This window comes from Saccostrea cucullata, unplaced genomic scaffold (genome assembly GCF_032062105.1).
Source record: "Saccostrea cucullata isolate Sc308-1 unplaced genomic scaffold, CSIRO_AGI_Scuc_v1 ctg199, whole genome shotgun sequence".
NCBI lineage: Eukaryota > Metazoa > Mollusca > Bivalvia > Ostreida > Ostreidae > Saccostrea > Saccostrea cuccullata.
This window is the reverse complement of record NW_026926084.1, coordinates 194,632-211,927: the sequence shown is the minus strand read 5'-3', so window position 1 is coordinate 211,927 and position 17,296 is coordinate 194,632. Positions and strand designations below refer to the sequence as shown.

Genomic DNA, 17,296 nt, shown 5'->3' with positions numbered 1-17,296 from the left:
TGGGAAAGTTAAAATTTATGATTTGATATTGGGCCATCATTTTCCTCTTGATAAGAATAAAAATTAAAAAAAAAAAAAAAAAATAGATGGAATGAAATTATGCACAATCTTTATATTAGTTTGGAACACTGATATTTTAGTCCATAGTTATTTTAATTTGTTACTAAACAGGGAAAGTTTTGTTTTTTTTAATCTAAGTTGTCGTTATTAGCAGAAAAAAACCAATAATGATCTGAAATTCAAGATTAAGGAAGAATCCAGCATTCAAATTATAAACCAAGGTTTTGAAAATTTCATCAAGAAAGACTTTATTAAATCAAATGCTGGATAAACAGCTGTGTTGTCTGATGTAACAAGGTGTGTACATTAATGTATCACTCTTAACACAAAATAGAAATAAAAGGTTAAGGCCAGTAAGGGTCAGAGTGAAATCAGTTTTTTATAACATTTTGTGATCCCCCACTTTTTTATAACATAACTAACAATAATAAAATTTTTATTTTGAAGTTCATTTATTTTATTAACATACAGAATCCTGTCTTAAAATAGCAGAGATGTCTCTTCACAGGAAGGGGACATTACCCTACTTTTTTCTCCACTCTGAAGTCCCATAACATGACACTGATCATTTAATTAACATTTTAATTATCATTAAGATTAATTTTACCTGTCGTAATTAAATAAGGAGTAGAATAAAAGAAAAAAAGGTTTGTGTGCACACTGTGTAGAATGTAGACTTGGCTTATATATCACACAAACAGTTCACTGAGATATCAATTAGTAAAAATTGTTCTGTTGATGACTAATTGTCTTATATAAACATAAATACACTTGACAGAGTATTTGGATTAATAATTGGAAATGCTGTTGTCAGAGTGGTTTTGGAACTGTAGAGGAATGAAAAACATGCCTGTTTTTTAATGAAAATATTGTAGTATTTATTGTACTGAGTTCATTACCCTGCTGAGATGTGTAGGAGTTATATGATAAGTTATTTGTAGTATCACTTCAACACTGCTATAATATGATAAATTTGAGAAATGCAATATTTCTGAAATACCAGTGCATATGACATAAAAAGGTCCAGATATGATTCTGAGGTGTAATAATTTTATTAATACTTGTATTTTCAGGTTAAATTGAATTGGGGATGTTACTTCATTGCTTGTATATCATACAACAATAATGATATTGTAGCACATGTGTCTCTACTAGATGGAGTTTACTCCATATACTAAAAATGATGGAAGAGGTTGTGAAATTACCCATTTTTCTGGCCACAAACCTGTTTAAACCTTGATATGTCCTTTTTCTGGCCACAAACCTGTTTAAACCTTGTAAATGTTTTTTTTTTTCAGAAGCCAGGAGGAAGGGGAGATCTTTAATTGGACTGTCAACATCCTGGCCTGGCTGATACTTTGGTGCACTGTGTGCCAATGTAAGATTTTTATCAAGCAGTCAGGTGAACTATCTGTTTTTGCATATCTTTCTTTTCAGCTTCTTCTCTGCAACCACTGAACCAATTTCAACCAAATTTGGCATAAAAACCACTAAAATTAATGCAATCTTTAAAAATCTTCTTCTTTACTCCTGGACATCAAGCAGTCAAACTGTTTGCATGATTGTAATCAGCATTGAGTCCTTTACCAAAATTGTGAAATTGTGAAATATTTTTGGGGTAAGGGCTCTATTGAAAATCTTCTTCTCTGCTCCTGGGTATCAAATAAGTACATAGTTAATGTTTTTTTTTTTCACAGAGGAAGATATTTACATCTATCATGAAATGATCAGCCAGGAGGAAGGGGGAGATCACTCTGTCCAATTGGACTGTCAGACATCCTGGCCTGGCACAGAAAATGATACAGGTTAGTGGTGCAGGCCTGTGTGCTTCAATTTAGTAAGATTTTTTTTAAAAAGTGATCAAGTCTGAATGCAAATATGCCATTTGAAATTTTCATCAAAGAAACCCATGCCAAATATCTATCAATTAAGTTGATTTGAGTTTTATTTCTGTTAGTTTTTATGTCATGAAGGTTGAAGGAAGTATATGAGAGAAAGACAAAAACATCATTTAAATGTGTTAGATTACCATAATTAGGGACTGTGATTTATGTGTGTAGGAATACAGACTGTAAAGAAAAATGTCAACTTGTAGTTAAAGAGTCTAGATTTCTGATTTATTCTGTCAGTGATTAGATTATCACACATAATGAACACACAAGTCTTTTATCCCATACTTATTGATTGGTATTAGCTAAAGCAGAATTTCCTCTTTAGAGTAAAAAATGACCACTCAATACATTCATCTTCTTTCACACTATCTTGTTTGGTCCAATCTGATACACTAGATGAGTATCGTATATCTTGTCTGATTTATGTACGGATTCTGTTATCGGTAAAGGAATTATCCGGACCTCGGATTCTGTTTTATCCACAGAGAACCAGTCTATGGCTGAGATAGAGGCGGACGGGGAAAGCAAGTTACAGACCATTATAGAAAAAACCCGAACTTTGCAGGATGCAATAAAAAATGTCACCACTGATGACCTTGATAATTCCCTGGAAGACCTTGAATCTCCCGGACATTCCACGGAAGATTTATCGGATGTAATGTCAGACAGGGGAGAGATGGATCAGGGAATTTATGGTAAATTTTAATAGCATAATCTTTATGTAATTTAAATCAAACATTTAGAAATAATGCATCTCTCAAAGTTATTTTGAAAAAAAAAATTAAGAATCTGAGTATTGAATTCAGAAAACTAGAACTTCAAAAGATTCAGACTTCTGATAAAATCCATCTTTCTGTAACAAAAGAGGATTTTTTTGTAGTGGTGATGTTTTATAACTGATTTATTATAGACATGAACCAGTTACTGTTCTGTTATAGTAAGCAGATGTTAAACCTTTTCTTTCTCTTCTAAGTAACCTAATTAGTTGTTAACCTTTTTCAGCATTCAATACTGACTATTATATTCTAGCTGATATATTTTTTTTACAAAGCTGGCAAATTTCGGATAGTAATTGATCTTGTATTTTGATAACAAATAAATTATATGTGTATAGCTATAATCCAAACAAAGTTCTGGTTGCAGCCAGTTGTATGAATGGGGAGGTTTTATTTATATAGTAAGAGAGGAGATATAATTAACTCCTTCCTTAGGATCCCAATGTTTACTATTAACAGGAGATTCACTCCAAACAATGATTGTGTTGGTAGTAGGCAAAACTTTCCCTTCAAAAAAAGTTACCATTATGAATGATGCACTTTGAGAGTTCTCTCCAGCTTTACCATAGTCTACATGTAAAAAGAATTTGTAAGATATGCATGGTTTTTGAAAGTTTTCTCTTTATGATGGTTATAATATATATTTTTTTTTACTTATGGCATATAGGCCTAGTCATTGACCAGAAACCAGATAAATTTGGCATTTCTTTTTATCCATGTTTATTAAATGAAAGAAAGAAAAATTGGATATTTCTAAGTAGAATATAGGACCAGTTTCTTCTCAATGCCTCTATTTTTAATTACCACAAGTTTAAAGTTGTCCTGTTATTTGAAGATTTTTCCTCATTATACTAGTCATTATGTTTATGGAACAAAGTTGACCTTGTTTTATTAATTGGATCAGAAAATATCATTTGCAAATTAACTCTTCTTACTCTAATGGTGTTATTTTTAAATTTATTTGAAGCATTATCTTGTGACTTAGCTTAATTTTTTTTTTTTCAAATTCTAAACCCAAATATAACTGTTTTCAAATTAAATGCACTGTGACTTGTAATCAGTTCAGTGGAATCTTAACCTACTGACAAGATAAGGAGGTAGCCCCAGTGATTTCTGCAGGGGATGATTTCTCTGAGCTGCAGAGAAAGTAATTCAGAGCAGAGAAGAGTGTAGACACACACACAGAGAACACGACTAAAACTTTCGCTTCTTCTTACGGCCTGGCTACAACTCCTTGGCCTCTACAGATTTTTTTTTTTCGCTAAAGATGAATTTCTATGGAGTGTTTTTGTCAAAGTGTTGGTACTTTTTAATGTGACGTATCCTAACTTTAATTTGTTTTAGAGGGAACATTGACTGCTGTACAAGGCCTCAATGAAGACTTGTTTAAACTGCGGGATTTCCATCGCAATAAGCTTCACACTCAGGTGAGAACCTTTTATTTTTTTTAATATTCAAAAACATTTTAAACTTCTCAGATGGAAAAATTTTGGTTAATAACATTATAAATTTGAAATAAGAAATGAAACAACTGACAAATAGTCACCTTTTTTGATGAAAAGTTTACTTCCATTTAAAATTCTATAATTATTTCTAAAAAGAATCAAGTTCAAAAATTTTTCCCTGGCTAACATTTTTCGCTTAATAAACAATTACATAAATATATTTGCCATGGCATATGTGTTGATTATTGAGATATTAGTAGAGCTATAGATAATTATCATGCATTTTAGTCCTAAGATATACATATGTGAAGTTTAAAATTTTTTCTGATGATGCATGATAACAGTATTTTGAATATTGATAACATATGAGGAAGAGGAAAGAGGGAAAGAGATTCTGATATTCTTTTTATATCAAATGGATTTTTGATTTGAATACAGCATGTAGAAATAAAAGACATGTGATTGCAGGGTTTATTGAGAGGGACCTTAAGTACAAATCCATAACAGAACTCAGAGAAGCAAAGTTTTTGATATTGTACTGATGCTAGGGAGATTATATCAAAGAATTGATGAAGCTCTGTAGCCATTTCAATTAAATTCCCAGTCAAAGTTACATAACATCACCCATTCAAAGGGGATTGTCAGAGCAAAGAAGTTATGAATTTCTAGATTTATAAATTTTCAAATGACTGATTTGTCTGTCAGAGTTTTTCCATCTTTTTTGGGGGGGAGATGTGAAGAAGAGTATAGATATCGAGCATTTACTGGTCCCATTTTTTTATCAGAGATATGAAGGGGTGTGTAGATAATCTGGAGCTTTCATCCACTTGTCATGGTGTTTATATGTTTTAGCCTATACCTTAGATGTGTGGGGTTTATAACAATATTACATTGTCTGATTTGTTTGACTGAGGTACAAAGTGTTTATTGTATGTAGGCGTGCAGTGATATACTTTGTCAGGAGTAATATTTGCACTCAATTACTCAGGGTTTAATCAGTGATTTAGCTCCATATCAGGGTAGTTTTGAACTCTGTTTGGCCAGGAATTGGATTCCTACCACTCACCTTTCTAGTGGCTACTTTTATTTACGTTCATTATGAAGGAACAAATCTTTCTCATTATCAGTTTCTTTCCAGACGTCAAATTTCCAGACCCATACCAGGTGCTCTCTGGCATTCTCAGAATTTTCTAAAACCTACTCAAGTTCAGCTTGTTTTTTGCACTTTCTAAACGAAGTATTTTTGGAACAAGTTTTTATCTTTAGGATACTCTGTCCTTAGATTTTTTTATTTTATCTCAGCTGAATCAATCTGGAGTCTGGAAAACTGTAGATCATAAAAATGTCCTGGAATTTTACCTTCTCAAGATTTGAGCTTTCAGTCCTATCTAAGAAAGCCTGAAATGTCCTTAGGTTGATTTCAGTTACCTGCACAGAAAACAGAGAGGCAGAAGTTGAGATTTTTATGCTTTATAACTCAGTCAGTGCTTCATATTGAAATAGAAATGAATGGTATTAATATTGGCACTGAGATGTGATCGTGTCATATCCAGAGAAAAAAAAAACCCATTGATCAAAAGTATCACAACAAGCATGTTTCTTTGTGTATCTTACTCTAACTGTATGTAGATTTCCTGTAAACAGAGCAGTTTGTACTATATTATAACTGTGAATATAATCACTGTATATAAATATATTTTTGTGGTCAACTTGTCAGGTGTTCATGCAGAACTTTATGGTAATACGGTATTGTAGTCTTCCATGAATTTGGTTATGTATTGATCTTATATTTACATAGTGGCTTTGTCTGGTTGTGAAGTTGTTAATAAAAATTATAAGGGTTTCCCTCCAATTTGGCTGTTGTTAGAAAATGTCTAGGGTAGTCATGGGGACAAGGAGCTTAACATATAGTAAAAAATGCTTATAACAAAGTCACTAATTTTGCTTAGTTATACATATGACTTGTCATTTTTTTGTTTATAAAGTTCTAAAGCCATGTGGAATGAAAATAACTTTGCTGTAAACACCAAATCGTTTGATAAAAGCTTTACTGAATACACATGTAATAGGTAGTATATAATTTTGTGTCAAAGAGGACAATAAAACTAGCCTGGAAAGATGAGGTGAAAAAGAAATTGCACGTGGACTCTTTAAGTTGAAGTACATCTTTTAAGGCTATAATGATATTTTACCTGTATTTTATAACAATCAGAAGAATAAAGACTGTGTAGTCACCGTACACATGAAGTCATCATATGGCAAGACTTCATCAGCCAGTGTTCTGTCTTATCAGTCTGGGTATATTCGTCTTTCTTTGACGACCTCCAGTGTATAATGCGCTACTAAAGAGAAGATTATATGTCATATGTTATGAGATTTCACTGTGTGAGAAATCTGCAGGAGAGAGAGAGTGTTCAGATTGAATACTTGTTTCCTTGTTGATGCTGTTCTGATATATTTATGTAGAGGGCTGGTGAGTGATGATGCATTGTGTCCTATGTCACGTGTTGATGTCTATCATGTGTGAGTAGTTGTGTGTGTGTCATACTACACAGAGGCAAGAGAAGATGAACTCATGAAGTATCTTTGTTCTGAACTTAGGAAAACTAAAGCTCAATACTGTGGAAAACTAAGGCTCAATACTGTGTCTGGAAACTTAACTCAGGTGTCAGGCTTGGCAACATAAGGAAAATTCATTTTTAAAGGTAATAAGGAAATCTTGATTAGAATGAATGTCTAAAAAATAGACTTTTTATTGGAAATTCAGAAGTCTATATTTGCTTCTGTATAGACTATAGACCAAGAAATGTAATTCATTTTAGGTTTTATTTATTTTTTATTTAATAATGAAGGAAAAGATTATCAGTGATCATTTGAATACAATAAGCTGTTCATTTCAAGATTTTTGGATTTTAACCAGAATATGATAGGCCTTTCATCATGAAAATAGAATATTTCGTTTTCTCTTTGATATCTAAGCAAAAGTGATGTACTACTCTTGGAATAATTCCCTATTGATACCAGCAATATCTACACTTTCCATCATGTAAACAATTTCTCCTAAACTACAGGCTTTATATTTGGGATAAGGCTCATTTATTGGTTCTCCCTGATAACTGATTGATTTTACATTAATTACTTCTCCTTCATAGATAAAACGAAGAAAAATCGAAACACTGGTACGGATTTTTCCCCCATTTTGATAAATGAAGAAAAGTGCACAAGGTCCTTCATCATGATCATGCTTACAAATTGATAAATGATCTTGTAATATGCTACTCAAATGTTTGCCAGAAAAAAAATAATTGTGGGCAGCACACCACACAATTCTGTTTTATTCACAGCTGAAATACTCTGCTAGCTTTTATACCGGCCTGTACTGACTTTAAAAGTTAAAACCTTGACAACTGCTCTATCTCGCATCTTATTGCAAAAATTTTTATTGCCATATTCACCCCGATAAGGATCTCCCTTTTTATTTCCTATTTGGAATTAATCAGTGCCCTATCCAAATGTATAAAGTAGAAAAAAAAAATTGATACATTTTACCAAGTTTAATGTTATACATTATTTAAAGAATTTGAATATATTTACACCTCATTTATTTAAGATTAGATTATGAGTTTCAAGAAGGGAATCCAATATAATCTCTCCTTGTCTTGGTCAGTCTGTTTCCTGGGTGCTTATTTGAGAGAATACAGAATGTCAAGGGGAGAGAACTAGAGTTAGGAATAATAATATCCTTAATCAAATTGACAGAACTATAACAGATATAAATTTCTTAGCTTGCTTCTGATGGCAGGTTTGTCACTTTAAGCAATCATGATGACCCTTTTCTGCCTCCCACACAAAAAGACTGTGATATGTCTCTTAACTGTGACTATCTCGCCCACAAAGGGAGATCAGAAGTGAAGTGGTTCAAGTCCCTAGAGGGATTTACTGTCATAAACAGTGTATGTTTAAACATGAAGCTGTGAAATGTTTTCCATCTAAATGATTTCCTCTGTACTTTGTTAAGAACATGATCCAAGAATCCTCCTATTTGAATGTGAAATGAAAGATGTGAACGGTAGACAGAGAAGTCACACCAATATCTGGTGTCACTCCATTCCCACTTGTCAGTGAGGCCTCCTATCTGATTCTTTGCTTGGTAACATTAAAAATACAAAGAAAAAGAGTGTTAGTTGGTGTTGCACAGTGGTACAAGTAACTGTTGATACAAATTGATACAAGGTGGGTAATTGCTACATATAAGTGGTAGATATTTTAGGGGATGTGGCATAGTTTTAAAATCAGAGTGTAACACAGTGTTTCTGATGGATTAGTGTGACACAGTGGTAAAGTGAGATAGAGTTTCACTGTAGTTGAGTTTCAAAGTGCATTATTAAAGTTTGGTGGTAAAGGTTATAGTTGGAGCTACACAGTGGTACTAGTTAAAGTGGATTTGACAGTCAGTGGCATTAGTTAAAGTGGATGTGGTAGTCAGTGGCATTAGTTAAAGTGGATGTGGTAGTCAATGGCATTAGTTAAAGTGGATGTGGTAGTCAGTGGCATTAGTTAAAGTGGATGTGGTAGTCAGTGGCATTAGTTAAAGTGGATGTGGTAGTCAGTAGTATGGGATAAAGTGGATGTGAGAGTCAGTGGTACAAGATTTAATGGAATGTGGAACAAGGAATAGGTGCTAAAAGCCTAATATTAAGGGTACTTGGTACATCGGTAGCTATAATTAGATTGAGTTGTAGTTGTTCTTGTAGAAGTGTTAAATGTTTTTATATCTAGGCCAATATTTTTGAATTGAAGACATCTTTATTTTGGTTGAAACTTGATGATGGACCAGAGACTTGTTAGAATATAATGCCATAATTCATTTGACAAAATTGATGAAAATTTTGGTATTTTTCCAAGTTTTTATACCTTTGAATTGAAAAAGCCAATATTTAGACAAGTTGTAGTCAGTGTTAAGCAATGTGTGTTAAATCTTAAATGGTTAAGAAAAAATTCTGTTGAGACAATTTTATTGTGAGTTTAAAAGTGAGAAAAATTTGTTTGTTCATGCAGGTCAGTCGTTTAAAATAATGTTTTTGAAGCATACTGTACATGTTACATGAATTATAATGAGGCAGAACAGCAGGAGAAGGCTAACAACCGAGGATTGTGTTTATTTTTGAGCTAGCAAACAAGAAATGTCTTGGCTCTGCTGATTGTTGAGTGGTTGTGATTGATGGCTGAAGTGATTAGTAGTGAGGGATTTCTACTTCAGGGACCCAGTATAGGAGGCAGAGAGTGGGGAGAGAGGGGGGCAGAGAGAAAGAGTGGCTAGGTTCTTACTGTACAGTTGGAGAGGAAATTAATTGTTTATCCATACACTACATTTACTGCTTCTCTGGCTTTGAAGTTATAATGAGCCGTGCTCTGCTCTTTTTCCACCCTTCTGTACATCAATTTTTTTCTGCTTTCTCAGCCTGGACCCCATAGTGTTTAGAATGAAGAATACACAACACAGACAGAGGCAGGGGAGTTATTATCTTCCTCTGTGATGTGCACTTAGATCTCGGTCAAGTTTTTCTGATGAAAGTAAGAGTATAAGTTTATCAGCTAGATAATGCTTGCAGCAGGTGCTTCCATCAAGCTGAAAATTCAGATTTATTATTTGATAGCTTTCTATGAGTGAGCTTCACCTGCAATCTAATGAGCTTAAAATATACTGCACACTTTCATGAAGAGGGAAATCTGCCTTTACTTAATTCTGATCTATTCCAGGATGATACTTTTGAAAACTACTCCCAAATCATTTGTGTCAAGGTGATTATGTAATGATTTCTTAATTTTCCTTGAAATTTAGATATTGACTTCCCTCGATTTGAATTTTGATATCAGTTAATATCAAGACATTTGGTCCATCAGGTTCCTCAATTTCATGAGTTTAATTTTAAATAATCAGCTGGTTTTTCAAACAAGACTTCTCATCAACGCTTCAACCTTCAAGTTTAGGAACTTGGCCAATACACAGATAGAGGCTGAACCAGGCTTGGAGAACTCAAAAGTTTCTTCCCAAAATTCACATTGGAATGTATGTGGGTCATATTTAACAGAGTTCAATGTTATAGGAACAGAAACAGAAAAGTGTTCTCTCTAATAGTAACCAATATCTCAGGAATGATGAAGTTCTATTCTGATTGAGAGACAATTATAATTAATGTGATTTTTTTTGTTACCAAAGGTTTTGTCATGTAGAACAGTGAATAAAATATTAATTTTAAATAAATTGAAGATTTTCTAAAATTGAAAAGGAGAAGGGTGTGCAGATCAACCATGATTTATTTTTATTCCCTTGCATATTTTTAAAGAAAAATTGTAGTTATATCTTACAATAATTGTAATGTCAGTCAGTCACGCTTCCCTATTGTTTCTTGAATGGTAATCACAAATTAAGGATTTCCCGACTTTTCCTGTTTATTGGTAGCCCTTATTTCCTAACTCTCCAGAGTTTACCATTTTCCAACACAATTATCCAGGGTCTGATAAGGCGATATCCTGTCCTGTTTACATCTCCTTATGAAACCTAACATTTGGTGCTCAATTTTGTATTCTATGTGTGTTGCTCATTATCAAATGAATCAGATTTTTTATTGGATAGGTAGACCGTTTTGATCAATTGTTCTGATTAAGAAATCTGGGTCAGTAGTGGAGTATTTCCATATTTAGCAGAATAAGTAGGAAAATCTGATCTTGTGGGTATTTTTAGGTCACCTGAGTAACTCAGGTGACCTATTGCTATCCGTTTTCGTCCGTCGTCGTCGTGCGTCGTGTGTTAACATTTGAACACTTTCAGCTTCTTCTCTGAAACCACTGAACCAATTTCAACCAAATTTGGTATACAGCATCTATGGGTGAAGGGGAACAAAAATTGTGAATTTTATGGTCCCCGCCCCCCTGGGGCCTGAGTGGTGGGGCCAAAACCACTAAAATTATTGCAATCTTTAAAAATCTTCTTCTTTACTCCTGGACATCAAGCAGGCAAACTGTTGGCATGAATGTAATGAGCATTGAGTCCTCTACCAAAATTGTGAAATTCACGGCCCCAGGGTCAGGGGTTCTAGTGCTAGGGCGGGGCTATATAGATTATATAGGTATCACACCGGTAATTGTTTTCACTATATAATTCTATATAGCATAAAAAATCGTTAAAAATCAGGTATTTGTTTACATGAAAAAATATTTAGCAGGAGGTGTTAAACATTACCTGTCACATTAGCTGACACCAAAAAACAGGGTACCCACACGGCATTTTCGGACTTTTTCCATCTGCAAACAGGGCTACCCTCAAATCCACGTGTTTTCACTTTGTTTATAAACACCTCGAGTGCATCACAGGAAGTAGCCTCCTATGCCCTGAAAAAAATAGTTCCTGTCTAAAACCTTTATTTATTCACAAAGTACATAAAATTTACTAGGCACAGGTACCAAAGTTGTAAAAATGGCTTGGAAGAAAATAGAAAAACGCCTCAAAAGAAAAGAAAAATAATTTTATATGTATGGACCTACATTTAGTAAGTTCATTTTGATTGGTCAATTACCGGTGTGATACCTTGAAGGACCTTTGAAGGTGTTCGATTTTCTTCATTTTTGCACCTGAGATTTATTAAATAATTGTCCCCAACATCCTCAAGTCTGGTGATCTAAATCCCCTTATTTCTGAAGATATGAAGCATTTATCTCCCTTACTCCAGAGCAGTCAAGAATAACACACAGAGCACTCTGGAAGCAGTTTTTTGTGCATCTTTTGAAGCAGAATTTCATCATTAAAAGAATAAGCTTGGCAACCAATTTTTTATCTGTGGAGAGTATATGCTTTGTTCTTCACAACAAACAAAAAAGAGGTTACAAGTCTAAGACCATTATGTAATTATTACATAACAAAGTTGCATTTTCCCCTTCAAAGAATGAACAAAAATACAGAAATTGTTAAATACTGGGTTGATAATGAAAACTGTATCTGGTCAATTTATGTTCCAAATAAAGCCTAGGTATTTGTCTTCAAGCTGCTGTGCAGAAGATTATCTAAATGCTGTGTTGTAACTCAGGACAGTCTAAATGATATCAGCATCTAGGGAGGTTCTTGACAGCTCCCACACTCCAATAAACTGGCTTTGATGATAAGAAAATGGAGACAACAATTCAGATGTAATTTATTGTTGTGATTTATGTAACTGGCTTTCTCTTAAGACAAAATTAGCCATGAAATTTCAATTTAACATGCATAATTATTCTCTTTTCATGGATTTACTCAGGAATTCCAAAGGTGTTAAATGAATTTCCATGATTTATGCAAGATTACATCTTTTTGTTTCACCAAATTTACATAAAAAATAAAAATTCAAATTTTAAAATATAAATATTAAACATTTTTATGGGTTTGAACACTTTTATATGTGACAAAATGAATCACAGAGACCAGTTTCAGGACATCCTCCATGATTCTTTGAGGGGGGTGGGTGTACAAAAACTGCTGAAAAAATTTATAGGAGGTGATCTGAGAAGAAAGGTGCACCTTATTAGCTGAATTATAGTTATTCTGATATTTTAATTATGTAAATATGCCAAATTTCTTCATCAGTTAAATTTGCAATTTATTAATATTTCAGTACAGTGATATCCTTAATAGATCATGCTCATATAAGCATCACTGACTGAGACTTAAATCAAAAGTGACAGTCAACACCTACATATAAATGAAAAAATAACAAAAAACAGTCTCCGACAAACTGAAAAAACATGAATGTCAGCTGCGAAAGCATGAATAAAGTCCTGAGAACCACAAGAGGCATGCCATGGTGCTAAGTGACATTCTGCACTACATGTATGATGCATGATTAGAACTCAGAATAAGTATTATCATGCAGACTCTGACAGTATTTAAGGATTTTTTGGTCATAACCTTCCTTCCTGTGAAAAATTCTTAATGAATTTTACATATGTAACTTGTGTATGAAGTTCATTAGACAGATTGACTCATTTCATTATTTCTATTCTTCCAATGCAGTAATATATGTATCAATGGAGGTGTGAATAAATTAAAATAAATCATATGTCTGTAGAAATTATCATTCTGTGAGAACATATTTCACTTGTTTACATTTTATCACAGTTGTCGCTTGTGCTGAAAATTCATTCGCAAACCTAGAACTAGTCTATTCTTGAAAAATCAGCTTTAACACCCTTTACCGCAAAGTCTGTAGATACTATAATTGAATGCGTTCAGCTGGTGCAAATAATGTTAAGTCATATAAAATGAAAAAACAACATTCTCTGACTTATTTCTACATTTTAGATGCATAATGCTACCTGTTTACTCATATTTTAAAGTATTGAGTGTAAAAAATAACCTATTGTTAATTTTTACACAGAAATCTGTGAAAAATAATGTAAATTCTAATTCTAATTTTAAAATTGTGTATTTTCTAACAAAAAGTTAATAAAATCACATATTCTGTTGAAATATGCCTTTTTAAAATGAAAAATGTCTTTAATAAGGATTTAAATGATTTTTCATAATCACCTTCAAGGTATCACACCGGTAATTGTTTTCACTATATAATTCTATATAGCATAATAATTCCAATCTTAATTTTATTTATTGATTCCCTGTGTTCTGATTGGACGAAAACAAATTCAAGAAAAAGTTTACACATCGATGAATTCTTCAATCAGAACTACTTTCTTGACTGTTGTAAAAACAATGAAAACAGATACTTCTAGTCCGTTTTAGCTACAAGAAACTTGAAATAAAAAATAAATGAATGATCGAATGAATAAAAAAGGACTGACAGACGGGAATATTATGTTTATGTCACTGTCGCATCACGAGTGTGAATTTTAAAAACTCGCTGATCATGCTGTCATTTTCTCGACGTTCCATATCAGCTCAGTTGGTATCGTTGTGATAGGGAAAAGAAACGTACCTCAGACTCTTGCCTTTCTGGCATCAAATTCATATGTTTACATCCTACAGATCCCATATTCTCCCTAAATCTTTGAACGAACCAGAGCAAATCGAGGACGTCGTCGGTCTTCAACTTTCGTCATGACGTCAACATGGCCATGGTCAAGGACGAATTATTCTGGAGAATACGCGTATTTACGATATTTGTTGACTTAAACAATATTCAATGAATTTTTATAAGTTTATTTATTGATTGTTTTGACAATTTAAGTTGGATTTTATCGATATTCATCTTGTACACGTTTCTTTGTGGCATCGGTGGCATTAAAGTATTCCTACGCCGTACAAAATAACGGATTGTATGGCGGCCTCAAAGGGAAATAATTTTAATAATTTAAAAACTTCGTAATTGGAATTATAAGAATTAAACGTTCTTTTTTCAGAATTTATCGATGTGTAAACTCTGCCTTTTTACTCACAAACTTTACATAAAAGTGCTTCGCACTTTTATTCAGTTTGTGAGCAAAAAGGCAGAGTTTACACATCGATAAATTCTGAAAAAAGAACGTTTAATCCTATAAAAAATCGTTAAAAATCAGGTATTTGTTTACATGAAAAAATATTTAGCAGGAGGTGTTAAACATTACCTGTGTCACATTAGCTGACACCAAAAAACAGGGTACCCACACGGCATTTTCGGACTTTTTCCATCTGCAAACAGGGCTACCCTCAAATCCACGTGTTTTCACTTTGTTTATAAACACCTCGAGTGCATCACAGGAAGTAGCCTCCTATGCCCTGAAAAAAATAGTTCCTGTCTAAAACCTTTATTTATTCACGAAGTACATAAAATTTACTAGGCACAGGTACCAAAGTTGTAAAAATGGCTTGGAAGGAAATAGAAAAACGCCTCAAAAGAAAAGAAAAATAATTTTATATGTATGGACCTACATTTGACTAAGTTCATTTTGATTGGTCAATTACCGGTGTGATACCTTATAGTGAAAATGCATGATTTGTTTGAAAATCTTCTTCTCTGCTCCTGGGTATTAAGTAAACTAACTAAGTACATAGATATGATGAGCAAGAGTGCCTCTTCCAAAATTGTGAATTTTGTGGCCCCAGGGTCAGGGGTTCTGGTGTTAGGGCGGGGCACTATTGGTTATATAGTGAAAATGCATTTATTCTTTGAAAATCTTCTCCTCTGATTCTGGGTATTAAATAAACTAACTAAGTACATAGTTATGATGAGCAAGAGTGCCTCTTCCAAAATTGTGAATTTTGTGGCCCCAGGGTCAGGGGTTCTGGTGTTAGGGTGGGGCTATATAGATTATATAGTGAAAATGCATGATTTCTTTGAAAATCTTCTTCTCTGCTCCTGGGTATTAAGTAAACTAACTAAGTACATAGTTATGATGAGCAAGAGTGCCTGTTCCAAAATTGTGAATTTTGTGGCCCCAGGGTTATGGGTCCTGGTGTTAGGGTGGGGCACTATTGGTTATATAGTGAAAATGCATTTATTCTTTGAAAATCTTCTCCTCTGATTCTGGGTATTAAATAAACTAACTAAGTACATAGTTATGATGAACAAGAGTGCCTCTTCCAAAATTGTGAATTTTGTGGCCCCAGGATCAGGGGTTCTGGTGTTAGGGCGGGGCTCTATTGATCATATAGTGAAAATGCATTAATTCTTTGAAAATCTTCTTCTTTGCTCCTGGGTTTTATGCCAATGATCTAAGAATATATATTTATGATGAAGAAAGGTGCATCTAGCAAAATGGTTATTTTTTTATGCCCCCCCCCTTCCTGGGTTGGTGGGTGGGGTGGTGGTACATAGTCTGAAAATAAAATTAATGCTTTGAAATCTGCTCTTAGGTATTAATCAACCATTTTATGATAAAATTTGCAAAATTTTGAAATATGTGGCCCCAAGGTCAGGGGTTCCTTTGGGATGATGTGCACAACTAGTTATAAAGCAGAAGTGCATTTTCTCTATGTTACTCTGATCTACCTTTTGGTATTAAGTAAATAGAGTAAGCATGCTAAGTCTATAATTATGATAAGCAATGGTGCCTCTTTCAATATTGTGAATTGCGAATTTCATGGTCTCTGGTTTAAAACAGGAACCAAATTTAATAATTTGAAAGTTGTTGCACAATACTCAGGTGACCTATAAGGCCCGTGGGCCTCTTGTTTCTCTAAGCATCCAGACATTTGGTCTTATTCAGTGGAGAAATCTCAATTGTTTCTTATTTGAAAAGAAATTATTTCGAGATTATAGGAATAATTACCCAATAGATGATTGCTGATGAGCATGCTTGTTTTAAGTGAATAGTATTGTTTTTCAGGATCACTTAGCCAGGCACAGTAACTCTTGTCCTTCGCTGGAAAACGAAGGTCGGTTTTCACCCCTGCCAGTCGTTCAACAAGGTAATGTCTTCCAAAATTTATCATATTTTTAGATCACCTGAGTATTAAGATGACCCACTGTAAATTTTTACAGGTGTTAGGGCAAAGTTCTATAGATTCTATGACAATATTTTACATTAGGCTATTTTATTTTACAAGAGTTCTCTAATTGCACAGAAAATTAGTAAGAATGACTTAGCGCTACCTAGAAATGCAGTAAAGTTTATGCTTCTTGGGATTCTAGTAAATGAAAAGAAATAGTCAATTTTTTTGTGGATCAAGAAAAATAAGCTGTGATCAATCACTCAGTGAAATAAAATGAACTCTTTGGAACCTTAAGAGTTAACGATAATGGATGCTCAGTTATTTGAGAAATTTGCCTGAATTTGGAAGGACTCTAATTCCTTTTTGAGATTTGCTTTCTTTGGGTGTTTCTATCAAAAAGTGTAGTTTGATTATCTCGTCGAAAGCCATAGCAAAATCAATTTCTAGCAGAAAAATGGAAAAATCCATTGCTTTATTTCTCTTTCATTACCTGCTAATAATGATTTTTGATAATTCAGGTGAGCGACGTAACTCCATGCTGAATTTGGCCAAGGATGACGTGGAACCATTTGATTCACAATTCTCATCTCAGATCCCGCACGATTCAAATGACACATCTGGTGTTCAGGTAAATCTTTTACTTAAGGTTTGATCTTGATATTTGTATTGCAGCATTTTGAAAGAAAAAACAATCAAGAGTCAAGGTCAGATGACCTAAGAAATATC

At 33.5% G+C, this 17,296-nt stretch overlaps 1 protein-coding gene across 1 annotated transcript in view; it reads left to right on the top strand.

Annotated features, from left to right (window-relative positions):
* The window catches only part of LOC134270703 (A-kinase anchor protein 13-like), an 85,829-nt gene that overhangs the window by 15,470 nt on the left and 53,063 nt on the right, over positions 1 to 17,296 (top strand). Inside the window, exons 7-11 of the mRNA XM_062752952.1 lie at positions 1,758 to 1,865; positions 2,438 to 2,647; positions 4,073 to 4,155; positions 16,465 to 16,546; positions 17,089 to 17,198. Coding sequence (XP_062608936.1) covers positions 1,758 to 1,865; positions 2,438 to 2,647; positions 4,073 to 4,155; positions 16,465 to 16,546; positions 17,089 to 17,198 — 593 coding nt within the window. The remainder of the gene's footprint in view (positions 1 to 1,757; positions 1,866 to 2,437; positions 2,648 to 4,072; positions 4,156 to 16,464; positions 16,547 to 17,088; positions 17,199 to 17,296) is intronic.